This window comes from Streptopelia decaocto (assembly GCF_964273445.1).
Source record: "Streptopelia decaocto genome assembly, chromosome: 8".
Classification (NCBI taxonomy): Eukaryota; Metazoa; Chordata; class Aves; order Columbiformes; family Columbidae; genus Streptopelia; species Streptopelia decaocto.
Window position 1 is genome coordinate 15,956,011 of NC_138662.1, and position 27,973 is coordinate 15,983,983.

Below are 27,973 nucleotides of genomic sequence, written 5' to 3' on the forward strand. Positions count from 1 at the left end.
ACTATATATTAAATAGATGGGAGACAGAGGGACATTTTGAAAAGGGCTTTCCTCTTGTATTTAAGAAAAAATGTTTCGGTTAAAATTAACAATTTAACTATTTTTAACTTTTATAATCTTTTATTTAGAATGATGGAATCACTTAAGATGCTGGACAAACATTCTGTGTGAAACCGAGAATATGGAGTATCTCTTTATCAAAGGATGGCAAGAGAATGAAGCTCATTTTACACTTTCAAGGATTTTGTGCCATATGCTGACAATATTATATTTTAATAATTAATTGTTCATCAAAGGAAAAGATGAAGAACAGGGATGCTAAATTCAAAGTTATTCAAATTGCAAAAATGAATAATGCATGACTTTTATATTAAATACACACTGTATTAAGTAGTCTACATTTCATCCAACTCTGTCTTTCACTTTTAAACATTTTGAACTACAATATGAATAATCAACCAAGGGAAGCTTATTTAGACAGAGAAATACCTTATTTGAATGCAAACTGGAAATATCCGACTATGATTAAATTTCGGTTATCAATTAGGAAGGGTTTTTTGCTAAGCAATTTGAAAGTCATAGTCAGCTGTGAAAGGAAATATTTCTTGAGGAAAAAGTAGCGTTGCTAATACACAGTTTAAGTAGGGCAGGGTGTACTCGAACTAATTTTTCATGGCTACAAGCAACGCTGTAAATTTTCATTAATGAATTCCAAAGAATAAAATAAAAAAATACATATAATTGGATTAAAATTACAACTAAACCAGATGATAATCAATTGATTATGCTTTAGTAACCTAACACTTTTGAAAACATATCATTCCTCTGTATGACTTCCATTGAGATGTATGGTGTGGAGTTTTAGAAACCAGACTCACAGATATTCATGTGAAGCTTAAAGAAAAAGGGACTCACAAATTCAGGAGTCTATTTCCCATATCCTTCGAGAGCACATGGAAACAGTAAATGCCATGAAGTTATGTTCCTAAGAGCCTGAGACCCTTCTGCAAATGGGATTTTGAAGTCATGTCACTTTAAAACTTTCAACCTTAAATCGGTTATTATTGTTGATAAAAATGTAAGGAGAATCATTTGCAAGCTAAGCAACTGTGCTGACTGAATACGGTAGAAATATTTTATATACATATACATACATATGTGTATAGACATCATTCCTACTAAATGGGAAAGAACAAGGTTAGAAATAATATCAAAGCTTTCTTTAGTCTCTTTTCTGACCAGCTCCTCTTTCCCATCTTCAGTGCTTGGGAAAGGCAGGAGTTGGGAACAGGCTGCGCAGGGTGAGGAGTTTATAGGAGGTGCAAAGTGGACAAGGCTGGAAACTGCATGGTCTACAAGACAGTATTTGCTGACAGGTACCACAACAGTAACTGGCAGACAAAAGCAATATCACACACCAGCAAAAACATCAGTTTACTCCAATATTTCCAGTGACAAAAAAAGCAGCAAGTACCACTGATTCATTGTTGACAATTAAGGCAATGAATGTGACATTTAATGTACTGAGTATTCCACAGCATAGAAGGGCAATACTAGTATCTTAACTCTTTGATTCACAAAAAAAGAATTAACAGAGCCAGCTGGTAATATATTTGACCTGATACAACATTCATGTCTATCTCCCATAACAGCAAAGTGAAAAGTAGCACCCAGTATATTCTTTGTTTGGGCTGATAAATCTCCCCGCTATTTTGCACAGGACCAAGGGCAATTTTTTGTACAACCCAACCCAAAGACAGAGCAATTGCAGGCATGCTTTAAAAAGCTGACCTATTTACACTCTTTATTTGTTAACGCACCACCACTAGATGTGAACTAATCCTGAACTGTGCACTGTAGCTTTCTAAGCAAAACCAGATATTAAAACAGATAACAGTAGCAGATCTCCATCAGCTACTGCAGTTTTCATAAGGTGATGCCAACAAATATTATATTGCAACAGCCATCAGTTGAACATTTTGAGTTCAAAGACTGACTTGCTAAAAATACATTCTGCAAAGTGCTGGATAAAGATAGACCTGAATTTTAACCAGACCACTGTAGAGTAAGAGGCTTCTTGAGATATGCAGGTAAACAGCACATAACTATCTATGATCAAAACCCTTTTTAAATCTAACAGGAACTTGGATTGGAGATCACAAGAAAATAACTATATGCCAAGTCCATTTATATCTTGTGGAATGCTTTGGGACTTTCATCATGCTTTTCTGTAAGAAAACAGGAACTTGGCTGCATTAAAAACAATATCTTAAAATGAGCTTACTTCCAAAATTAACGTATGTGCAATGCCTGATAGGTGGAAACGTTACCCAGCTATACTTTGAATAACTGAAATCTGCAAAACCAATATGAAGAGCTTTGAAAGTCTCCCAAATTTGTTAAACAATGTTACTGCCAATTTAATTTTCACAATGAGCCAAGTCACTCTAAAGCTTCTGCATTCAAACATTTAAAAAGCAAACACACAAAAATAATCAAAAGGACACCATGCTGCACACCCACTGAGCCAGAACTTCCCAGATAAAGCCGACTGCACATCAGAGCCAGGGACCAGACTCACGGTGGTGATTTTAAAGATGAGATTACAAATATTGTGTGTTACTTTAACTGAAAAGATCAGCCGATGAGTACTTGCTGTGTAAATCCAGCATGACAAGCAGCTTCTGACAGTCCTCTGTACTCAGGGTAATTCTTGTCATTTATTATGCAATTATTTTTCTCACTTGTATTTAGTTTTCTAAAAACCAGAGACTCTGCTGAACAATGTAAGGAACCGTAAGGGCACAGAAATCACAGCATGTCAGGGAGGAAGGGAATAAGATAATAACACAGTCCTGCAGACTAATTTAATCTGAGACAACCAGTGAGTGGTACAAAAAAAACAGGAGAAAAGAAATAAAGGCAAGTCTCCTATGCGAAAAAATTGAAGTTGAACATTTCCATGCCAGTTGTTGGTCTCAGGTTTAATTTTTCTTGCTCTCTCTCTTAAAACAGCTTGGAAGGAAAAGGCTTAGCTGGGAAGGAGAAGTCTTAACTCTTTAAAGAAGTAAGAAATAATTCTGAATTTAATGCTTAAGCACTGTGGATACAGAGCTTGGCAGAGCAGCTCTTGCCATTCTGGACTGGGATGAGACTTCTCCAGGTTTCGCAAAACCCAACTGGAGGCAGAGGTACATGAGGATACAAGGCTGGAGGAACATAGAAACTAAGAAAATATAGAATGCTCACCAGTGGTGGGAGGAAAAAGAAACTGTGTCAAGGAATTTAGAAAAGGGGGAGAGGATCCTTGCAGTCAACCGGACCCTGGCAGAGGTAGGATGAAGTGAGGCAAAAGCAGCCAGAGGAGTGTGGGCTGTTCACATCTGCTCCAGCAGAGCCCAAGCAAAACCGCACGTTCTTAGACCTCACCACCCCTTTCTTTGCAGCAAACACCCTCAAAACCCACCAGCAAAGCAACCAACTCCTTCTCCCTGGAGGTGCTTTGTTCGTATTCACCATCAACCTTAATTCTTAACTTCTAACCACTGCAATTTTCTTTTTGTTAGTTTGAATTAGTTTTTTCGTGCAATGTATTAATTCTATGTCAGCTCGCTGGTCTTTACTCAGCCATGACCAGCACTGCTTTCTGCAGAGCAGACAGGTGAAGGACCAGAGATTTCCAACATTTCCATCATTTATTCTTTTAAATGATACAGACCCCTGCAGCTATGCACAGAGCTGCCCTATATAAAGGTGTGAACTTATGACTTTTGCTCTCATCTTCATTTCCCACTTCCCTCCTCCCCGCCTTTGCTGCACAGCCATCGTGTCCTGGCCCCTTTCACACGGCCACTCTGACTGTGAACACAAGAACAGATCAGAAAACAAAAGAATATATCCAGATCATCCCCAAGGAAAAAGAAATGCTCCTCCACATTTCATTCTCAGTTTAACACATCGTGCTGCTCTCCCTTTGATGGCCTTCTTGTTCCAAATCGGGTTGCTGCTTTCTTCAAAGTTTTACTTTAAAAGACGCGGTCCCACAGTATCACATCTCACCCTCACCCCGCTCCCCCGCCTTTCTTCTCTACAACCCCTGGATATTTGGTGGAGAAAGCAAACAGCTTGTCAGGTGGTGTTATGGTTAAAGTTAAAAACAAAAGAAAAAACCTGTCATGCCGTTAATGGTGTTTTCTTGTTATTATGCCTTCTGGTGTGATAGATCCACAGGGTGACTAACACTGTCTGGATTGCTTCCTTTTTAGTGCTGATTTATTTGAACAGGTTATTCCCTGCCTTTTTGCCTAGGACAACTGGAGAGATGTGCAACACATTTATTATCTATCCTTTTCTGTTATTAAAGCAATTCTGTTCCCACTGTATTTTGGTACGGTCCCCCCAGCAGCCCCTGAACCTTTGATGGTCACCACTGACTTGCCTGAACACCCTCTGCCCATCTCGATGGAGACCCAAGATCACACTCCGCTCCGTGCTGAGCTTAATTTATGGCATTTTAATAATACAAAGGCAGAAGAAAAAAGCAAGAGCTTTTTACCAAACTCCCTTTTAAATAAACAAAGGTCTCTCTCTTCCCCTCACCCTATCCCATGTTTGCAAACAAGCAACAGATGCCATTGATTCACTTTGTACCTAAGCTTTTGATCTGGCTGCACTTTGATTTTCAGTGCTCACTTTTGACAAGGAAGGGAATAAGAGCCCCATTTTTGTGACATTAATAGAGGCTTTTCTGCTGTGGTAATTTATTTGTGCTCTGCTAATAATTTTCTGCTGATCCATGCAGATTCTTGGTGGCAGACATGGGGAACAGGACAGAGTGACAAAACACGGTTTCCATCACCATGAAAGATTTCCCAGGGGCCTGGGGGAGCGTGGGCTGCTGCTCCCCCAACAACCATTTGCCTGCACGGTAAAAGAGGACGCTGCAGAACACCCGTGCCCAGGATGGAGAGAGCAAACGCTGCGCAGCCTCCAGCATGGGGAGCTGCCCTCAGAACTGACAGCAGGGAAGGAGACTCATGTTAATGCCTTTCAGGGAGCTGGTAAGAACAAGAAAAGGCATCTCTGAGAGGCTTACATACAACATGGTACTAAAAAGGGCAAGTCATAGACAGCATAGGTGGGGAAAAGCAAAGTTTCTGTGCAATATCTCCATCCTGCTTGGTGCTCCTCTGAGATCTTGCTGAAGCCTGTGGCAGACAAAAGCTTTAGGAGCCATTTTAATGCAAATAAGACACAACCTGGTCTTTTATATCCTCCTATTCCCACGAGGACATAACCATGCTCTCTGAGGCCCCAGGGCTCTCCTCAGCCCTTGCACAGGAGCAGCTCCATCCTGCACCGCACTCCTCAGCATCACGAGGAAGGACAAGGAGCAGAGTAGGGGCTCAGGGCAGGGCACCCAGCTGAGCTCATCAGCAGCAAGACAGAGGCAGAAAAGTCTGATTTGCAGCACCATGACTGGGCCACATGTGGCGCAAGTGCAGCCAGGCACTAGTGACTTTATTACTTTACCTAATGATCCAACTTCCACTAAGGATGTGCATCATCCCACCAGCATTGCTGGAGACCTTTCCCATCAGCTTCCGTGATGAGAAGAGCATTTGAAGAGGAGCTAAAAAAGACCCCCAGCAGTCAGAGCGGAAAGACACCAGCAAGTCAGCGTCAGAAAATTCATATCACGCCTGCCTGTACTCCAGCCCCTGTGCAGAGCAAGGGCTGCACGCTCCCAGCTGTCAGTCCCTGGGCAGACACACACTCGCCGTGTGCTTCACGGCAGGGAAAGCGGGATGAGAACAGCAAGCACCTCGCTGGCGGGAGGTGTGAGAAATCCTTGGCAGAGCACAAAACCGAAAGCAATTTTAAAATCAGCATCAGGCATCTGGCAGCTCTGAAAAGAGCCGCCTCGGTGTTCGTGTGCCTTTACAATGCTCTGCGAGGGCGGATGCAGGAGTTGGGGACCGTCGATGTGATGGGAACGTACCGTTCGGCAGGAAGATGTGGGGCAAACGAAAAGCATTATCGTTGATCCAAACATTGTTAGGCTGTTTGGTATATCACTGGTTTTCCTTCCAGCTAAGAAACTTTATATGGTTGCTCATGTAAAATTAAGCTTAATGTGGCATTAAGATTCTAGAAAATTATGCCCGGAGATGAAGAAACAAAGTGAACTCTGAGTAGCGACTAAGCCTGTGTTGATTTTTATGCATGTGTTTCTCCATCATTGTTACTAAGCTGGTAACACTGTGAAGGGCACAATTATTTATGTTCCAGCAAATTAGTAAGTAATTCAAATCCCTGACGAAATCTCAAGTAAAAATTGCTTTCGCTTCCACAGAAAGTCCTTCTGACACTTAAATTGTTCACTTAGTCCTGGAAGGGCACTGTAAGAATACAAGAACTTCACAGAAAAAAACCCAAAAAAGCTATGCAAAAAAATAGAAAAAAGAAAAAACAGCCCACCACTCACAGGTACCATCCCTACATCTAACTGAGGGTCAATGGATCTGTCACCATCACGGAGACAGGCCAGCATGGGTGCCCTGTACAGTGTGGTGCAGAGTGGGGTCTCCACACAGGACCACAACTTGCAGAACCACCACGAGGCAAATGAAGAAATGAGGTGAGTGTTTGTGTGGGTCTGTAATTTCCTCTTTGAAAACTGAATGATTGCGAGGAAGAAGAGACAGTCCAGCACAACTTGGGAAGGATGCTCTGCCATTTGGAGGGAGAAGGATACGGAAAACCAAGGAAATCTTAAATAGGCGTGCTGAGATGAAGCACGTGGGAGGAGCAAAGCTGAAGGGCTGGTGATCTCTCCAGTCTGCAGATGATATACGAACACGATCTAATTTGAAAGCAAGGTGGTTATCTCAACATCCATGTACATTCTCCACGTCTACATGATAGGCAAGTGTCTCTGTATTTTGACGACTACCTAAAAATAACGTGGGCATGGAAATGTTATAAAATGCAAAGAAACTTAAGGTTTCAATTTTGCCTTTCTCCAGTTTCTTTTGTTGGATCCCTGCTTGATCCAACCACTCTATCCAAAAACCACAAGAGTTTTCCACTGTATTTCAGCCAAAGAGTCTGTGTTGCCTTAGGCTCCCAGTCGAATGGAAGGCAGGAAGAATCTTTTCAGATAATTTTAAAAAAATGTGCTCGCGCAAGATGTAAGTAAATTACATCAAGGAAAGAAACAAGGGTGTCTGGAATAAAAGCTCACATCTTTACTATTATGCTATATAATAACATTAAAAGAGAGATACGGTATGAGAATTCTTCACTGAAGCGTTCCATCAATATTTAACTTAAAGAGAACAATTTCTTTGAACAACTATTTTGCAGGAGGAAATTCCCTTACTCCAGCCACCAAAAGAGCCTTAGAAAAGACCTTTAATCAGAGCCTTTGAAACAGGAAGCAAGATTTTCCTCTTTTTCTTCCTTAATGTTTTGAAAAGGAAACAAGCTATTGAAATATATCAAGCGATTTCCTTTACTTGAAACACTAGCTGCCTTCTGTGCATTGTGAGCAAAACAAAAATAAACGCCTTTTATCCACCCAGATTTTTGCTGCGGGTAGGCAGCACCAAGATGGACTAATCATTATGTGGTCAGGGAATCACAACCTTGGGACCGTGGCACATCCTACCCAAACAATTATTTTTGAGAATGGAATAATACACTTAGGAGACACCGCTATGATTATCCACTAGTGGCTATTTCGGCTGCAGCAGCGAGGAGCAAGAGAGGGAGCAGAAAAAACCCGATGAGGTGGCTAAAACCCTGTCACACTTGCAGGGGGTAAAGAGTCTTGGAATAGAAGTCAGGTAGAAAAGAAAACTAAAAGGAGATCCTGGTCCAGTTAAATGGCAGCTTGACTTCACTGTCAAATTACTCAGCCACTGAAAAACCCTTGCAGACCAACTCATCCTCACTTTATTTTTGCTGGCCTGTTTTGTTACCCAGTGGGAGCTAGATAATAACATCTATTTGTGGAAAACAACACAGTTTTTCAGCTCAGGGTGTTGTTTTTATTTCACAGCAGAACACTGCAATTTATAAGCAGCAAAACCTATAGAAGATTCTCTAAATGAAGGACTTTACGATATGTTATCATTTAACCCCTATTTTTCACTTTCATTGGATTTATTGGTGTTCCTCGTTGCGATGTTAAATGACTCTGAAAGTAGAGCAATTAATCCAAAATCCTATTTGTTTTAATCTAACACTGTCAACTAGTTTTAGGTTTGCAGTCAAGAGAAAAAAATGTTTGTTAAGCTCTACAGCACTAGCTAATGTCTAAAGACAATCCTCGGAAAAGGTGCAAAGATGTTTTATCACAGCACGATAGATGGGACGGAGATTTATTATAGTACCTAGCACCATTCCAGCAGATGCCTTTTGAATTACAATGAGATTATTAAAACTTTACAAATCATTATATTAAAACCTGACAAGAGTACTTTGGGAACTGGAGCATCTTGATGTCATTGCTAATGATGCATCACCCGTGATAAGGTTTCAGGAAAATTCCTAAGTAAAAACTGGTTATAAAAGTATAAAATATATTAATATTTATTTCAGTACCTGCTATAAGTTCAAGGATAATAGGTTTATATGCATGAGAACAGCAGAATGATCATATTTATGTCAGCATTAGAAAGATGTTCATCTGCTGCTAAGTTTAATTAATTTTCACAGATAGTTAATTTTCTGTTTCATTATCAGCTCCCTAAATTCGAAAGACAAATAATTTATAAACAAATAGAAACTTTGGAAAGGAGTATTTTTAGAGCAAACAGAAGATAAATAGCAGGAGTGAAGCATCAACGCTGCTTTCGAAGTACTAATATGAATGATATATTGTAGTAGGTTTTGATTGATAACTTACACATTCTAGAGCACTGACTGAATAGAAACAAATTATTTACTGTTAACCCCAACCCATTTTCAGGTAACAAATGGCTCTGATCTTTACTAATCAAATAATGGCTGTGATGCCCTTAAACATTAATGAATGAGCAATGTGCAGGCTCAGCGTGTCCTTCCAGGGGTGACCTGATCCCTTAAGGACAATATTCCTGCCCTTCTCCCCTTCCTGGCAAGAAGAAAGTTTAAGCAGCTACTTACCATGATGTACAACGCCCTTCAACCCATGGATAATGGGATCCAGTGCTGGATTGTCCCTCTGACTGACCTACATGCAAAGGATACAGGATTGGTTACATCTATTCTGGCATCAGGCAGAACAGTCTCAGTTTAATCTTCTAAAGAGGTAAAAAAAAAGATGTTATCTAACAAGCTGCTTAGTTCTCACATTTACAATGGCTCTTCCCCAAATGCCAATGATACATGGAATAATAAAATGAAGGAAGGAATGTTAAATCAAAATAAAGTGTCCTCACAATTCATTAAAACATTAGCCATATTATCACCCCAGCAAAACCTAAAGGCAGAGAGCTGATTTTTCTCCATCCATTTCTGCTTTCACATGGGGAAAGTGCTGTGATAAACACAAGTTATCTCAGTCCAATCCATCCCTTCCTGATATGGGAATAAATCTGAAATCAGTAAAGCTGGACCCCTTTCAGCCACAATGGAGTTGGGCCTTGGCATCTCTTCGCTATTCATATTTTTACATTCATTTAATTTAGTGTCATTTGGACAAGTGAGAGGGAAAAACTCTTTGTGAGAGGATCTAGAAGGAATCTCTGATTTTGACAATGCAATTGCCTGCACTGCCAGACCACAACCCGCAACAACTCCCACAGCATTTCTTCCGTCAGCCACCAACCACCTGTGTCCGCAACGGTGAGACCCGGCACCAGAGACAAGGGAAAGGCAGCAGGAAGGATTAACCCTGCTGAGCTCCACTACTTCCAAATTAAACCCACCACTTCAGCCACTTACTTGTAGCACAGCCAAGGAATTTACAGCCACTAATACGATGCTTTTTTTAACCCTTTTGCCTCTTCAGAGGTATTGAAGGAATAAACTCTCAATTTCTCTGAACACATTCCATTATTTAAGATATTTGAGAATTGACTTTTGGGAAAGAAATACTGCCATGTACCTCATTCATGTGGTACATATTTATTTTATTTGGCCACCAGTCACTATCAGAAACCTAAGTGGTGTTGATCTTTTTTTGGATGGACATCTCTCAATGGGAAAACACATCGAATGCAAAAGAGCTCCTGTACTTTGTGGCTTGCCCATGATCTCAATGTCATGAGGAAAAACAGAGTTTAATCACTTTACGGCCATGTATTAACATAACAGGAAAGGAGTGGAGACAAAAGATGAAATCCCTGAGAGAGGACCTTGTGCCCAACAGGGAACACACTGCCATGTGAAGCGTAGAACCAGCCTGGAGTGCAGTCTTAGGAAGAGGAGATCATTGACTGCAGCGCATCCAAAAAATGCATTATTGTAAAAAATAAAAATCACAAATTCTAATGGGCTGAGAGGAAAACTGGAATCCACTGACCAAAGTTTCACAAGCACAAGCACGTCTCTTCTCGTCCTTCCTCCCCATGACTAATTAGCAATCTCAGAAACCTCATTATCTTCTCCGCCAATTGCACTGAAAAAAGCAAAAACCAAACCACCTTCCTTTTTTTTTTTTTCTGTTTATTTGGCCTTTGAACTACTCTGCTGTGTTCAGGACACATTTTCATGCTCTTGTCTAGAGACAAAATAGTTTGTTTTCGTTTGGCTTTTTAAATGGAAATTGAAGATCCTTTTCACAGTACTCCAGAACTTTTAACGATCGGGTAGGGCAAGATATGCAAGAAAACTATGAAAGTAGCAACCGTAGCTTTGAAATATATACAGCTTAGATGTTACTGGCAATAATATTATTAGCCCTGAAGGCTGCAAGCTCTTTGAAGCATGAACTTCTATATGCCCAAAGGGGTGCTCTGTACACTTTGGATTCTGTATAAATAATAATCACAGTACGCTGAACCCAATGACCCACTTTGTAGGTTCTGTCTGGCTTCTGGCAAATCAACAGTACACACTAAAAATGCAGAGCTGTTGCAAGACACATTCCTGCATCTTTTCCATTTATTTGGGTTTCTCCAAGCTATGGCTACTACTAAAAAAATAAAAAAAAAAAAAAAAAAACCTACCAGCAATTTAGTATAAAACTGTAAGGAAAACTTGCACTGGATGGGAACAGTGTTTTCTTTATTGCTGCTTAACCATAAATTGTAAATAGTTTCATTTTGTTTGCTTTGTTTTTATTTCTGGTGACAGCTGCAATCAGTTTGAAGAAATCAAATAGATGGAAAGAATCCTAAAGGTTAAAACACTTCCTTTTGGGATTTTCTGTCAAAGTAGATCAATTCTTAACGTCAGCCTTGGCAGCTCCCCTTTAATCTGCTGAGGTGGTGGTATGTCTATGCAGATCCGGCTACGCGATCTTTTTGATAGCATATTCTGCAAACGTGCTGTGTTCTTCAACAGCACGAAATCAACAGTCACGTTGTTTCTTTAGGGGCTGGCAAGCAAATGCTTGAGGCATCTGGAGTCATGTTTGCTCTCAAGGTATGGGGAGTGGGATCTCATGTTTCTTTAAAAGTCAGAGACAAACAAGTACCACTTGTGGAGATGTCAGTTCAGACCTGAATGGGATATAGTCTTATTTTCCTTCCAGATGCTTTTTCCCTTTCCTTATACTCAGACACTTCTCCCACACCTCATTACAACTGTTTCAGGATCTTGGCAAGACCATAAGAAAATTGCTCAAAAGTTTCCTCATTTTGTGGAATGGTTCAGGCTTCAGCGCAAAACTTTTCTCACATCTTTTTTTCTTCAAGTTCTTTTAAAAAAACCCAAACTTGAATTTCCTCTCTATTTTTTTTGCACTTCTTTGTATCCTTTTTCTGCCTGTGTTCATAGAGAAAAAGAAGTTTCTGAAACCCAAAATGTCAAGTTCTATCCCCGTTGCTGCACATCTCTGGTTTAACTGGCCGGGAGCTACCATGCAGGTTGAGATCAGAGATTCACCCCTACAAGAGCCCTGTCTCTGACAACAGCTGATACTTGAAAGAAAAGAAGGGCAAAAAAAGCAGAAGGACTAAAAGGACAAAAATCTCTAGACTAGGAAGTGTCCTTCTGACCTCCTTTATGATTCCATGTCATGAAGCTTGAGCTTACATCCTTCTACAAACCGTTTTTATCTTTCTCTGTTATATAATCTGTATTACAGCAGTGTATTTTTTGCTATTTTATGAATATATCCTGGAGGAAAACAGCATTGAATTCTTCAGATTGACTTTACACACCACATCTCTTATGATGCATTGGCCGCAGAGTTAAAGACCATACTGGGTCTTAGCATTTAGACTTCACCCAACACACGCCTGCCAAAGCTGCGCAAAGCTTCTCTTTTCTTGTGAGAGAAGAGCAACAAGTTTCCCCCTCCTCATTCAAGAGGCTAACGCAGAAGAAACATCACACACACACACAATATTCTCCAGCACAGGAATTTCATGCACAAACACAACCCTGCTATGCTGCTGGTCACGAGCGTGCTGCACAGCAAGTATTAATGGGACAGATGGAAAACCATCCTGAAATTGCCCTAAAATACCCACAGCACCACTACTACAAATGTTGTTTCCTGAACAAGATGCTTTTGCTAAAGACTGACTAACACTTTATAGGTCTGCAGTAAACAGGATAAGTAATGCTTGCGTGCATCATTTATAACTGAAAAATGCCTGTAATCCTCTTCAGCAGAAATAAATAGGTAACTATGATGCTAAGCACATGGCAAAAATAAACATGGAGGTATCATTAAGCAGCTTCTTATGCTAACACAGGTCTTACATAGGGTAAATATGGGATGAACATGACATGAGGAAGCAAAATCTCTTTGTTTATCATACCCTTTGGGTGACTTTAATACCTGGTGCACATGCCATTCCGAGTAGAACAAACAGCTTGACATTACTGCAATGAATAAACAAGCGTTTGCAATGTAGGGAAAGGTAACGTACAAGTGACCCCATTCTGCAGTCATAAAGCAGAGATATTCTTTGAGGGAAGTCACAGTGGAAATCGTTACCCTAGACAGGTTGCATTTACTTACAGCTCCCGCCTCTAATGTGGGGACTGAGAAATGATTCATTCCTCAGTGAACAGCAAGGTTGATCAGTCATGAACTCTATTGACAACAGCGTTAACACCTTTCAACAGCACAACTTGTCGTCCCCTTGCTTGAAAGTGCTGCTCCTACAGCCTTGCCCTTCGAGTTGACCGGCCAGGGAGCTGGGCACCTTCTCACAAGATTGTTATTAATAATCTAAAGAGGAAAGTTCCAGAGAAGGAGCAGAGCAGAGAGAACACACAGCACCACAGCCAGGCTGATCATGCTCATATGGGCACCAAGCCACAGCATGTAAAAATAGACTTTACTGGGCAAGGCACTACTCCATAGAAAGCCCTTGTGTTACAGCAGTTTTAAGCTCAGCGTGTGCGAGTTAAAGAAAAACAAACAAACAACCACGAATTCTCATTCTCTATCATTCATTGTACATTAAGTAATTGAAGCTCTCTGCTCATCTGATTATTTTATAGGGCAAATCAGAACCTCCTGAAGTCTCTGATTAAAAACAAACAAACAAAGGCAGAGCCATAAAGTATTAAAATTTATATCACATGCTATATAGTTTAAACCATATGCTAAAATCATGTAAGTAAACTACAACCTGTCTTTCTGCTGGAAACAGTTCTATAAAGCAGAAAAAAAAGTCTCAGGCAAAAATGCTGAGTTTACAGTGGCCTTGTTAGGAAAAATAACAAAACCAGAAAAACACGGTAACATCCAAATAAGCATTGAGGCAGTTAGAAAGGCCACACAACAACAGCAGATCTCACCTCTGAGACCCCTGCCCAAAAGGCCAGAGTCCCCCATTGCTCTGGGCAGCCCCTCTGAAACCAGGTTATCCTCCCACCAGCCAACATGAAACGGCTGAGGAAAGCACCACAAAGCTCCCCAATGATCCCTTGTACCAGTCGCTTTAGGAAAAGCAGGTGAGCATTAATAGCTTGAATAGCTCAGGAGTAAGGAATACACTTGCCTTTTAAGTGCATGTTTAAATAGATCTTTTGTATTGAAGAAAAGGGTGTAGAGGGGGGAAAAAAAGGCGGGGCGGGGGGGGGAGAAAAAACACCTATTCAGAGCGATACGAAATACAAATTTCTCTCTTCTTTCCACCTTAAAAAAATCTGGCAGTTAGACTTATTAAACTGTCATAAATTTGCAGCAACTGCTTTCAAGCTCATTAAATGGGCTCACAGACAGTATTGCAAAGCATCTCAAAACGAAGGAGAAAGCCATAGTCGGCTATATTGAAAGGCGAAATGACATGCATTTTGTGCAAGGCAGAGGAAAATGAATGGCAACAATTTTGTGATACAGTACCTGAGCCTTTCCCCTCCAAATAGTGATATAATTTACTTTTCTCTCCCACTGCAACATTTGGCCCTTGACTTGGAAACTAAATCTTCAATCTATCAAGCCTTACCCATCTGCTAAGTAAAATGGCCAAGACAATCTGCATGCCTTGAATTTGATATGGGCAGCTGCTCCCACAGTGCTGTGGCATTAACATCCAGAGACCATCCTCCTGGGCTGTAACGGACGGTGTCTGCCAAGGATGAATGACTACGTACTTAACCGTGGCAGCTGAAGCCAGTGACAATGGCTGACACGGAGAGATGCCAATGTGTCAAATTCTGCTTTCAATTACAACAGTGGAAGTTGGGGGTAATATTCCCCCAACCGCACGCCTTCAGCTCCCATTCAGCTTGCGGTTAAGATCTACAGCTCACCAGTCAAATACTCAAGTCTCCAAACGCTCTGTACAAACAACTAAGAAGAAAAGAAAACTAATATAAATTAACTAAGTTGCAGAGATTAAATTGTGCTGTAGGGTTTCAGGACAATCAACGTGGTTAAACAATTTATTCTCTTATCAGCTCTGTAGTGCTGGACAGATGCCAGCCCTCAATCTCTACGGGAAAGGACCTGATTCTCACTGTTTTAGAACAGAAATGAGAAGAATCCCATTAATGCAAACATGATGTGTTTTAACATCACAGCAACAGCATTTCAAAGAATTCAAGATAATCACAGTCGAAAGAAACATATTTTTCTCAGCAAAGGGAAAGTACTCGGCATATCGCTTGTGAAACTCTCCAGATTCATGTATTTGGGGCCAAATAATTTCAGAGCTAGCTTACAGCTTGCATAGGTGCTGCTCCTAATGCTTCTGGACGATGGTGCTTTAACCCCACATTGGTCTGCAGCACTGAGAAAGGATGCACATCCTGGCTTTGTGCTCTGCACCCTTTTGCTCCACACAAAGTCTATTGTCTCTCTCTTCTCTCCCTTGTGAAGTTGACATTGTAAAAGCTGGTTGTGGATAAGTATCTCGTTTCTTAAACATCTCTGAATAAAAGGAAGTGAAAGATTTCAGACGGATCTGGAATGTGGATTAATAGATATGAAAAGTTTACATGTGCTTTGCTTTGAAATACAGCAGGAAATACTTATTTGGACCTTTTCAGGAGAACTGATGGGTGAGAAGGGATACTGGTTGACACTATAGCACACTGAGCTACCTGTGAAGGCAAGAAAATGCCTACAGAGCTCCCAACACAAAGCTAGATTTCGTACTCTGTTTTTCACCTTCTCAAGCACTAAATGATCAAAGAATGATATATCCCTGCTCCTACACAGATGGTATTTTCTTCCATCGCCCCCATATATGCTGTAATTGCACATCTCCCTTACGAGTCGATGCAAAAGGACAAATCTGGCCAAGAGCCTGCAGCCTGACAGAGGTGAGCTGGGAGACAGAAAGCACTTGCCGGGTAATGAATGGACTGCCCGAAGTAAGTATCCTGCAGAATATATTTGTAAGGGAAAACAAGAAATGGAAACAACCCCCTTACTACTTCAAATTGCTGCTCATGTGTAAAATCAGAGAGGATAGCAGGTACCCAGGCAAGATGTGACACTGAACCTTATGCTGGCACACACGCTATTTCACACAGATACTGTCATGACCTTTGATTTTTTAAAAATGTGCATTAGAGCTGAGTTCGCCTTTGCCTATGGCAACCGGTTTCAGGTTCAGTGATTTGAAGGGAAATTCTGTTGAGTTAAATCTGGGTTTTGGCCTTCAGGTGTTTAATAATCCTGCTATGAATGAAAATATACTGAAGTCACAGAGGTGCATACACTGTCAGAGGGGATGTTCCTCAGCGTCTCATTCACTATGTTGTTTGAAAAGCAGGGGAAAAAAAAAGTTAATGAGTCTTCCAATGATTATTTTAAATAGAGTAATGGGTGTGCATTGATCCTTCTAGCTAATTCCACTTTGAATAATACATCATTCTGACTGAAAGCTTGCTAGTGATGTATTAACTTCATATTTCATCACAGCTTTGGAGGGTATCTACAGTGAGATATTAACTAGCAGTGCCAAAGAGGAAGCTTTTTTTTAAAAAAAAAAAAATCCAAAATGGTTTTAAAAGCATTGAGCTGACTTTGGGGTCAGGTGTTCTGGCTGTCCCTCATCTGTGGTCGAGTGCAATGCAGCTGCTTGCAACCACAGCTCCTCTCAGCCTTAATTTTGTACCTGCTGCCTCTGGACCCCAGTTACAGACATCCCGGGACAAGGATGGGACAGAGTAGGTGATAGATCAGCAACTTCCACTTTCATTATGTTCAGTAGGGATGCTTAAAAATACACAAAGTGTAAATAGTCACCTTTACACCAAAGGTTGGCTGAAATATCAGTGTTAAAAAAAAAGAGCAAAGGGACAGCATAGGATGCTGCAGAACATACGACAGCAACATGCAAATACAAGAGACTGTCTCAAGAAAAGCAAGAGCATGAAACTCAGAGGTGGAGTTAAGTACTGCTTGACAGCTCAGAGTACGTTGTGTTTGTGCACACCGAGTTTCTTTGTTAGCAGATAGAAACACTGATCCTGTGTTGTACCCGTGCTGGCAGCTGACTGATCAGCTCCCGGGGCTGAGGGAGACTTTGCAGCCTCCCCGTGCAGCGTCACCTCCATTTAACCACAAGATTTGCAACCACCAGGATGGGAAGAAACAGCCAGCAATGTGTTTTCCTTTCTTTTTGTAAGCCACTCATTTGTCCAAACTATGGCTCACTCCATTGATAAGGTAGGCATTAATTTCCCCAAAGCACTGCACTTTGAAAGCATGATGCATCTAATTTACTGCAAGTGAATAGCACATTCAATTAACAAATTATTGAAAGATCTTAATAAGCATATATCTGAGGAAAAGCAAAAGATACCTGCAATCCAAAAGCACAATCTGATTAGTAGCAATAGAATATTTAAGATATAAGGCTCTGTAAAAAACAAAAATGTAATTGCAACACAGAGGAGAGACAGCTTCAGTGGCAGATTCTCAAAGCTGGGAAAGCTTGATTGATAGACTCTACCATCTGCAGCTGCGCAGAAAAGGCTAGAGTAGCTGCAAGTTTATTTAAAGCAATTTTGGTGCACTGAGCCTACTTGTTCTCCTTTGAGAAAATAACATGATATCTTCATAGAGCATGTAGTCTACTTATTTAAGCAGCAGTGTGCAAGATCTCTCAATCCAACCAGTAGTTCAGCTGGAAAAATGACACACCGGGGGGTAACATTTTATCAGGATGGAGGCTATTTTATAAAAACTGCCATCAGTTATAAACTGTTCTCACTATCTGAGGTTAAAAAAAAGAATATATATATATATAAATAAAAGGAGTTGCGTCTCTTTTATAGTTTCCACAATCTGCCCGATTTATGCGAGTGTTTAGGTAAAAATAACCATTTTGACCTAAGCAGAGAGGAAAATGAAATGGTGTAATGAAAAAAATATAACAAGCACTACAGCCAGATCATCCTACAGCACCCACTCTTTGATATACTGCTTCACACATTTGGAGAACCTAAACTCAAAACTGTGAAACCAAGAATGGAAGTTAGCTTTCATTTTCTTCTTTTTCTGTATGGAATTTGGTACAAATGTGTCCAACTGAGAAAAAAATATCTTCAGGTTTTTGTTTTGAAAATAAAACAATGAAATCTGGGGGCTACATGAGAAAATATGCTGGGCAAAATGCAAAGGGTAAAAGGGAACAGCTCAGATGGGCATCTGGAACCTCAGCATTTTGCAGGGGATTGTAATTTAATTGTTCCAGCTGAGCTTGCCTGGGATGCAGCAGAGATTTCCAGCCTTTTCTCTCTCTTCCAGCCAACACAAAGGATTTTGGTGAGAGCAGTCACAACAATCACCCCTTTAAAATGAAGAAAAGGAGACCTCTCAGCTTCTGAACGCCTTTCCTTCGTTCTACACGAAAAGTCCTCCTTTTTTTTCTCTCCCAGCATTCCCCACAACAGCAGCGGTTCCCTCCAGCCCGTGAGTATGAGATGACTCAAGTTGGCATCTATGAGTCACAAATGCAAAGGATGCAGAAATGTCAATTGAGTTACACAGCCACTTCCCAATGACAACCACACCTCAGTTCACAATTAAATTAGAAACTCAATGAAAACAAATTATTGTAGGTTGCTGGGATTTTTTTGTTTTGTTTTAGTGGGTTTTTTTAATCTCCTGCTTTGAAACATCAAACTCCAGTGAAGTTTGCTCGCTGTTCCTTTCACCTCATTTTTGAGGAGGTTGGTGTGAACTGATCTTCTGAATCTGCTGCAGGAGTTTTTGCTACAGCAAATTCCTTACGTCTAATGTAGCAGCCAAGGGCTGGGAGGGCTCTCAGGCTTCCAGGCATCTTTGCAGTACAAGAACCCAACATTAGACCAGTGGTGTTCATTAACAGCTTTCTGGCACAAGATACAGTCTGTCAACTACGATATATTTTTGTATTTGGAATTCTCTTTCATTTAAGTTCTTCCATTTTTATTTATCTTTTGTAAACTTTCAGTGTCCCTTAAGTTCTTGCAGATGGGTGCAGCTTTGCAAAATGCTGTGAACTTAAACAGTTCAGTGGTCACGGTACCTAAGGCAGAAAGCACCAGCTAATCCTCAGAGTTTCCTCACTTCTGCCTCTGCTCTCGTTGCTGAGTTGCCTCCCTCTTCCATCGCCCACCTGCCACATCCTCCTCACTCTCTCTTCCCACCCAGTGAGCTGTTTCTGTCTCCTTCAACGCTACAGCATCCTCTCTTCCCAAACCATCCCACATATCCCCTTACGCACCCTTGCACGACTCTGCCACCTCCTCCTCTCCACCCCCTACATCACCAAGGAAGTCCCTGCGCCCTTCCACTCCCACCCGAACATCCTTCATGGAGACAGGGAAAAGAAGTAATCTTGACTACAGAAGTGGGCTCATCCAGGGCAAACTTGGCCACAAGAAAACAGGGTGCCAAGGACACCAACTGCAGGACTGCCCAGGACTCCATAGCTGGTGGGCATGAAGTACAAGTGCACCAAGAGCCACATCCTTGAGCCAAGGTGGGTACCAGCAGAAGGGCACTCGCACCACTAGAGCTCCAAGAAGCAAGTGATAGGAGGCAGTCCTCATCTCAATCTCCTTCCAGCCACTGAGTTAAGAGTGGCAGGATATGGCCTGCAATTTTCTTCTCAGCTGCTTCTAAGCTACTCAGGTTCCTGCAGCAACAAAAGTACAGCTCTAACCCCCTTTATTTCACCAGGTGTAACACTACACACAACACTGAGGATCATATGTCAAGCTGTTTACTTTTCACTTGGTTAGAATGACCCAACAACTCACTCCGTTCCTTACAAAAACATTTCAACAAGTATCATGGTTTGTGTTTAGAAGAAATGGGGGAATTATTGTGTAGAAGAAAAGCACTTAGAATACAAGTGCATTAAAAGCCCGGGAAACATTCAGTTTGTGGCAGCAGTCTCTTCCTCTTGAAATACAAAGAAATACAAAAAATAACATGACATGTACGCTTGTTTCAAGATGTTCTACATTTCTGCAGTGGCGAAGTGAATGCTATTCAATCACTGTGAGTAGGTGATAGTCTTAAAGCCACAGAACTCCTCAGGATGCTCTAGCCTTCATGCCTCTGCTCCACAGGCTTCTTACAGCTTTCTGGTGCTCCTGTGGAGCATGACCCATCTATGGAGGGGGTTTTCAAGCTCTGTCTCTGGTCAGGAAGCCTTCCTCCTACACAGGATATAACTTCAAAATTGCCAGAATCTCAAAATCCCAGGCAAAGGTACAAGAGAAGAAATTAAATGCAACTGAATGTGATTTAAAACAAAACTTAAAACGTGGTTAGAACAAAAGGTGCTCTTTGAACAAGTCTAGTCTGACCCAGAGCAGTGAAGATGCTTCCTGCAGGTGGGTGCACACAGGAATGCTCTCAGAAGAGTCTTCCATCTCCTCTCCTCTCACACACTCTGAATCTCCTTGTCAGAGAACCTGCCTATTAATTTGAGCTATTTACTTCATTCTTTTTAACCTCTTCTGTTCACAGCCCAGCACTTTAACTCCTGGGCATCCACAGCTCACGTACACTGGTTATGAACCCATCACCAACGCTGTGGTCAGTCAGCTGGACCAGCCGGGCTCCTGGCATATGATTTGCCATGATCCCAGTTTTGGTATCCACTTGTAGAAAAGTTTCTTATCTCTCTTCTCAAAACCTGGCAGGCTGCATAATCCCTTGATGGCACCACCCTCATACAACCACCTGCGACTGGCACCACAACCTGCGTTAGGTTTTCCCCTGCCAAAAGCCTGAGCTGCTATGGAGTGAACTAAAAATCCAATGCTCTGTAAGGAAGATCCGCAGAAAGCTGGCACAGAGGGACACATTCACTGCCAGGTTGCACAGGCAACTGTCCCCAAAATGCCCGAGACCCAACACAGTTTTAGTTCTAGCCAAGCTGTACCACTCATACGAGGAGCACTGCACTGTGGCTGCTGTGAAGACGAGGATTTTCAGAGCTAACGGCAGCAAGCAGCAGTGCTTGAAGCTTGATGCTGAAGCATCCCATGTTCTCTGCAGACTGGCCTGTAACCCAGCACTCTGGTAGGACACATCTGTGTTTGCAGCTCTGTCTACACTCAGATTTAAGGAGGGCAGCAAACATTTTAACATATGGCATGATAAGGAAGGCATAAAAAAATCTTCTATTTTAGGGGTAAGACCCTAGTTATATGCCTCCGATGCAATGCAAGCAGTAACGAATAAGAAAGAGAGTATTTCCCAAAAGGCAGGCATGGACTGGGCACTTACAACATAAATGCAGCACTAAAAAAAAACAGCTGACAGAGATAATCTCCATAGCTCAGCATGAATTTATATAGCCTTTCAGCAACTCCATTAGACAGGTGTGGCAGCAGCCAGCTGTCCCGCATGCACAGACCAAGTTTCTCTAACACCCGAGTGCCCATATGGCCCTGCAGCACACTGAGGTGGTGCCACCTGCCCCGGCATCACCTCCCTCTCCCACCACCATCTGTCCACAGAGCCATGTGGTATCAACCCCAGGGGGAGTGAGGAGCAGGTCTAGATAATGAGCAAGTTCAGGCTCAAAAATGATGGATGTTTCTATCCACAACACAGGGACCATCAAACGGCTCTACCTAGACAGGTTTAAAAGCCAGCTTTACTCCCAGCCTTTAATTCTCTGCCCAAGTTATGAGAAGAGACAAGTCTAGCCATAAGGCGGGGTGGGCTGTGTGCTATTAGAGAAGGTAAGCTTATTAGTTGAAATATAATAAATCTCTGTAGATATCTGGAACAGCAGAAGGCAACAGTTTGCTTAGCCATATCACTGGTAATGAGTTGGCAAGAGGAGAGCATTCCAAAATGTTAACCTGAAGTTTAATTTGACTGGTATGCACTTTGGGAGAGTACTTTACAAGACTGGTTCACCCAAGACTATCTGTCTGCTCAGGTCTTCCACAACATGCAGCAGGATATAAAAGTATTTGGTTTTAGTAGTTTAGAATGCAAAATGAAGAAGAAAAAAACAATTTTGAAAAGTGATTGATGTAGTCTAATCATGTCTCGCACAAGAGCATTTCAAATTATGTTAGATGTTTTTATAGGATCTAGATATGATAAAGAAAGTTTGCCAGGTGACAAGGTAGGCGAGGGGGAGGAAGGACTGAAAAAATGTTATACTGACTGTTTCTAATACACAGCATGTGCACGATGCCATACAAACCACAAAAAAAATTACTGGCTTAGCCATTAGGGTTACGGAGCTCTGCCTTCTAATCAACACTTACCCATAAAGCTGTTTTAAAATATTGATCTGGTAACATGACCCCGAGGGGAAGTAACTATCAAAAGGGGTGATTTAATTCAATCATCCTGATTTCTTCATAACATGATCCTATTTCCTCAAAAACCCAGAAAGCAGTAACTTAAGTGAAGCTTACAGATCAGCTAATATATTTACAGCCTTAAAATAACATGAGACACACTATAAAATACATTGAGATCCAAAGTTAATCTGTTTCAGCAATATTCTTGCAGCAAGTAAAGATGAATTTTACGCTGAAAAAATCCATTTTATCAGGAGCAAGACTGAGCTTTCTAATAACCAAGCTACTTTCTAATGTGGTACATCATTTTACTTTACTCATAAAGAACAGTTTGCCAAATCTCCGGTTAGGCTTCATTTGATACAGTACAGATGTTGCAAAACCAATAGCTTCTTTCAGAAAGTCTCTTTACTCTGATAATGACTACATTACAATGCATTTTTGATGCACAGAAAAGGTACGCTTACAATCAGCAGCTCAATACTTTTCTGATACTATCAAGACAGGCAGCTGTTCTTTGGCTTTCTCAGTGCTCCCAGAGCTGCGGAACAGTTGCAAACACCGTAAGCTCACAGGAAAAAATCCTGCTCCATCTTGCGAGCCTCTGAAAAGTCACTGTTCAGACGTGCTGTGAACAGATTTAAACAATCTTTATTTAACACGTATTTCAATTTTCAGCAGAGAATAAGATGGTGATTGGCATTCTTGACTCTTATCTATCTCCAGTAGAGCTTAATGTGTGTAAAAGTACATCCCAGCTTTTTTGCTGGTTTTGTTCTGGGAACTCTGATACAAGCACACCCGAACTTAAACCTAAGGGAGGTTTAATGTTACTCAAACTGGGACCATTTAGCTCATTTCACACTCATTACCTCAGTTGGATTAGTGTGCTTTTCAGTGAATCTCCGATGTAGAAGATATATCTGAAAGTTACTAAAATTATACTGTAAAAGGGTTCCCAGGTTTACACACCCTCATCTCCACTCCATGAACTCAAAGATTTCTGATTTAGATTCACAGGAGGTAAAACATCAGATATAAGGATTGCTCTGGGCAAGCCGCCATCTCGACTGCAGAATTATTTTGGGGGTGATATGCCATCAGCATTATCAGTTAAGCCATCAGCCGTACATACAAATGTCTACCTCCATACAAAGACATAAAGAAAGGGACCAGACTAGACTCTGATTTACTTCCATTGCCTTTCTTTGACCCCTGGAAAGAAAACCACCAGCTCAGAAAACCCTCGATAATCATCTCTCCCACAGTCGTTCTGCAGCGCAGAAACTACAGATGACAAAAACCAGCAACAGCTCAACCCTCCGGCAGTAACCTGTAGCACTGGATTTATGGTAATTAAGGATAGATTATAATTAAATTACAGAGGGATATTTTCCTGCATGCTCACTCTGCATCATGTGTAATGTATAGGAATTATAGAGGAAACCACGCGTGTCATTGGTAATAACTGGGGTGGCACTGACATGGACACACCAGCCTGACACCGAGCCATGCTGTCCCCAAAAGGGGTGGGCAGCACCCTCCACTCCCCTCCCTTCCCTTGCACGCTTCCACACTTTCACATCACATACGATCTGGGAAAAACACCCTGACATTTTCACCAGACCTGTTCTGTGACTTGGCTAAAGGTGGACGGGGTGGGCAGCGCAGACGGAGACAGAATTCGGGTGACCACATAACCATCCCACTGATTATACAAAAATGACATGTTCCATTATTTGTACAATGTGAGACCTAAGTGATTCTTACATCTCACAGAAACTTATTAACAAAAAGCGACTTTGTGAATGGAGTGGCTGGGTAAACACTTCAAACAAATACATAAATTATGCATAGTCAGTGTAACTTTTTCTTACCTTAGGGATCGAACTGAAACGAGACTAAAGAATTATGTTTTATTTGTATTAAAAATGTATTAGCTGCTGTCCAAGAAGGTTTTCTAGAACATTTGGTATGCTACCCAGGAAATTCTGTCTGAAGCTTGCATTGTTTATTATTGCCAATACTAGGAGAAACTTGGCACTGTTATATCTGAGAACTACAGTAATAATTCTTCAGGCAGAACAGCTTAAATTTAATAAGAATAACTTTTTCATCTGAGCCAGAAGATCTAAAGGCAAAGGAAGCCCCAATTTTACCCATCTATTTTATATATTCAGGCTTTACAACCAATCTCTCTTTTATGGTACAAAGTGAAACTACGCAATTATTTATGAATAGATCCTGTGCTCACCTTCACTTAAAATGTGCCATAACACTAACTGGTAACCAGAGACATATGAAGACCCTACATTGTCAGGGAAGATACAGAGGATGAAAACAAGTGTAATTTTTCTAAGGGGTAATCAAATCCTGTGCAATATCCTGAAGAACTGGGCAACATGTGAACTGAAGAGCTGGAGTTTCCTAATGGAAATGTTAGATTTTACCATCTACACCCCATGAATGTAAACTACATATACTTGATTGGTCCTCTGAGAGACAAATGGAGTGTGTATCCTGGATGGCTACAGAGGATAGTCTTTGCAGAAAAAGAAATCAAATTAAATTCAAAAAAGAGGTAGGCAGACAGGCATAAAAAATGATCTTCCCGGAATTCAGGCTGGATGTTTAACAAAAGGGTGAAAACAGTGAGTTATCAGACGCAGCTGCTGTGTTTGAGAGGAGAAAGGAAAGGAGATGAACATATAGCTTTACATCCCCTTTGATTCTGTATCTAAGTCCAACTCCAGCAAAACTCTTCGAAGACTTGGAGAGCAAAAAAATAGATGTTTTACTTCCAGCTTCTCTCTCTCTCTCTTATTCTTAAACAAAAAGGTCAAGTCAAAACGCACCAGATTTGGAACATGTAAGAAGGCTGAGGATGAAGCAATCGTTGCTATCGCGGAGAGGAGAAAAGGTACTTGCAGCAAAGGAAGCAAGCCACGTTCCATGGCTTCTCGACGTCCAAAGACACAAACAGGGATTCTAGAAGGGGCTGCTGTCCCTCCCCTGCAGCAGATAAGGGGCGAGTGGCAGAGGTCAGTGTGAAGGCTGGGGAGTCACTCTGCTCCGAGCCAGCTCCTGGCATCCAGCTCTAGGTCTGCTTTGTGATGTGCGATAAAGTGACAAAGTGATGCATCGACAAAGCACACCAGAGTAAAACGCAAAAAGCATTACTGTAGTTAGGGAACTAATTTGTTTTTTAGTCTAATGGTTATAATCAGCAGACTTCCTGAGTATCAATCTTCCTGAGCCACACAGGGGGTGAGATTATAGACTGACGATGGTAATTTTTACGTATTAGACATCTAAGTGTCATTTTCAGGAGTCTGGTGATGAAAACTCCATCAGATATTTTTCTATCAATTTACAGATTTTTACGGCATTGCTACAAAAGTGATTACTTTTTTTAAAAAAAAAGACAGGATATTTTTAAATCACAGAGAAGTAAATTACTGTATTTAAGATGCTGACATTAGACTCTATAAGTATTCCTAAACTGACTCCACTTTTGAGGATCAAGGGTGAGAGGAAGGCAAGGGAGGCAAAAGAACACACAAAAGCATGCTGATCAAGTCTTTAGGGTAAGTTACTCAAAACACTAAAATATAAGGGGACAAATGTGAGAATTAAGGCTAAAGATTGGTATGCCATTTAATGAAGCAAGTTAATACCGGTATCCCACTTGGGATTAATTCTAATACATTAATCAATTAAGAAGCATCAGGAAAACAAAAAAGCTGCAAGTTAAAAGCATTTACAGTGCTGTAAACTTAAATGTAGTGATCCTGACATTCAAATGAACATTAAACTAGAAGAGTGCAGAGATCTATTACCCGTGCAATGTACACAACCAGCTCTCACTAATGGTTATGACAGCTCAAGATATCGAGGAGAGACTCCATAAAAGATACACAGAGTATTTTTCAAATTTGTAGTGTTGTACAACTTTGGAGTCCAAGTCCTCTTAAGAGGAAGAAAGTTTACAGTCCCTTCCTAGCATCAATAATTGTGATATTTCCATTAAATAAATCTGAGCAATGGACTGTGATTTATCACAAACAGCAAAAGTCATTCGACAACCCATCACCATTGTCAGCCACCCTCCTTGCTACTGCATCCAAAGCAGAGAAGCAACAGCATAAGTCATGAGCTATGATCTCAGGCTTTGTAGTTAAAAAAGCATGTACAGTGCATTTTGGAGGAAAAAAAGTGATCTAATTTTTACCTTCAATTAAAGTTTTTTCAGACACTTTGGAAGTTGCGTTCCTCTAGATATATCCGAGATTAAAAACAAAATAGAAGTCAAAGACTGTCTGTGCATTCTCGTATTTCTCTCTGCGCCATAAAAAGAACCATATGACACAGCTTTCTGTACAGCCCCTATCCTTTCAAACTCAACCTAACAAAAAGGCTTTAATTGAAAGTATTGAATTTTGAAGGTCATCTGTCATAAAATCAGGCTTCCTGCTCTTCTGCCTTACTGGAAAACACCATGAATGAGCTCATAGAACTGAAGAGAAGGGAAAGGACGATTGCTTGGGCACAGAAGAAGATCACAGAAACACAGAATCATAGAAACAAGATAAGTGCACATAAGGTAGATTATCTTTCTACACTGCACAGTCAGCCTGTGGATAGAAAAGTTTCAACACAGCAGGTTGCAGCCATCATGATCTAGAGACTGCAAATGCCTCTTGGCAGAACACGGGCGAGCAGAAGCGGAATGGTGTGTTTGCTTCCAAGAACGATCTGTTTCAGCCGCCCTGTCAGTCTGGCTGCCTCCAAATCCAGCCCCGCTTTCGCTCACGAGTTTGTACCTCATTCCTTCAAGCACACTTGCTTGGGATGCTCAGGCTGCTGTGTGAACACTTCTGCTCCTACCAGTCCTGGATTTAGCCAGATGGGCTCCTTCACATGGATAAGCCATGACAAATGTACAGCCATGGCAATGAGAAAGCCTGAGCCCATGGTACCCTGCAAATTAAGAGAAACTTTGCTCCTATTTGTACGGGATTTGAAGGAAGGGATTAACCCGGCTCTGCACATTGAGCCCAGCAGCAAAGGTGTGATCAGTGCTGTTGCCAACGGACAGAAAATACAGAGTAGTGAAAATCATCTGGTTAAAAAACCCCACAGGTGAAAGGGTCAGTATTTCTTTGGGGAAGGCTCCAGGGAGACCTTATTGCAGCCTTTCAGCACTTCTAAGGAGCCTATAAGAAAGATGGGGATAGACTTTGTAGAAGGGCCTGTTACAACAGGACAAGGGGTGATGGTTTTACACTAGAAGAGGAGAGATTCAGGCTGGACATGAGGACGACATTTTTTACAGTGAGGGTGGTAAAACACTGGCCCAGGTTGCCCAGAGAGGTGGTGGATGAACCATCCCTGGAGACATCCCAGGCCAGGCTGGACGGGGCTCTGAGCAACCTGAGCTGGGTGAAGATGCCCCTGCTCATGGCAGGGGGGTTGGACACGATGAGTTTCGAAGGTCCGTTCCAACCCAAACTATTCTACGATTCTTCAGTGCCATTCAGCTCACTAACAAAGTCCTCGTTTCCTGAGCCCAGAAGTATGTGAGTGATGAATATCACTGGGCTGACAGCCCCGATCCCTTCCCGGCTCC

The 27,973-nt window shown here is 41.4% G+C and overlaps 1 protein-coding gene across 1 annotated transcript in view; it reads right to left on the reverse strand.

Annotated features, from left to right (window-relative positions):
* Window positions 1–27,973, reverse strand: part of PTPRG (protein tyrosine phosphatase receptor type G) — a 405,785-nt gene that overhangs the window by 105,608 nt on the left and 272,204 nt on the right. The window contains exon 6 of the mRNA XM_082059907.1: window positions 9,154–9,220. Within this exon, the coding sequence (XP_081916033.1) occupies window positions 9,154–9,220 (67 nt within the window). The remainder of the gene's footprint in view (window positions 1–9,153; window positions 9,221–27,973) is intronic.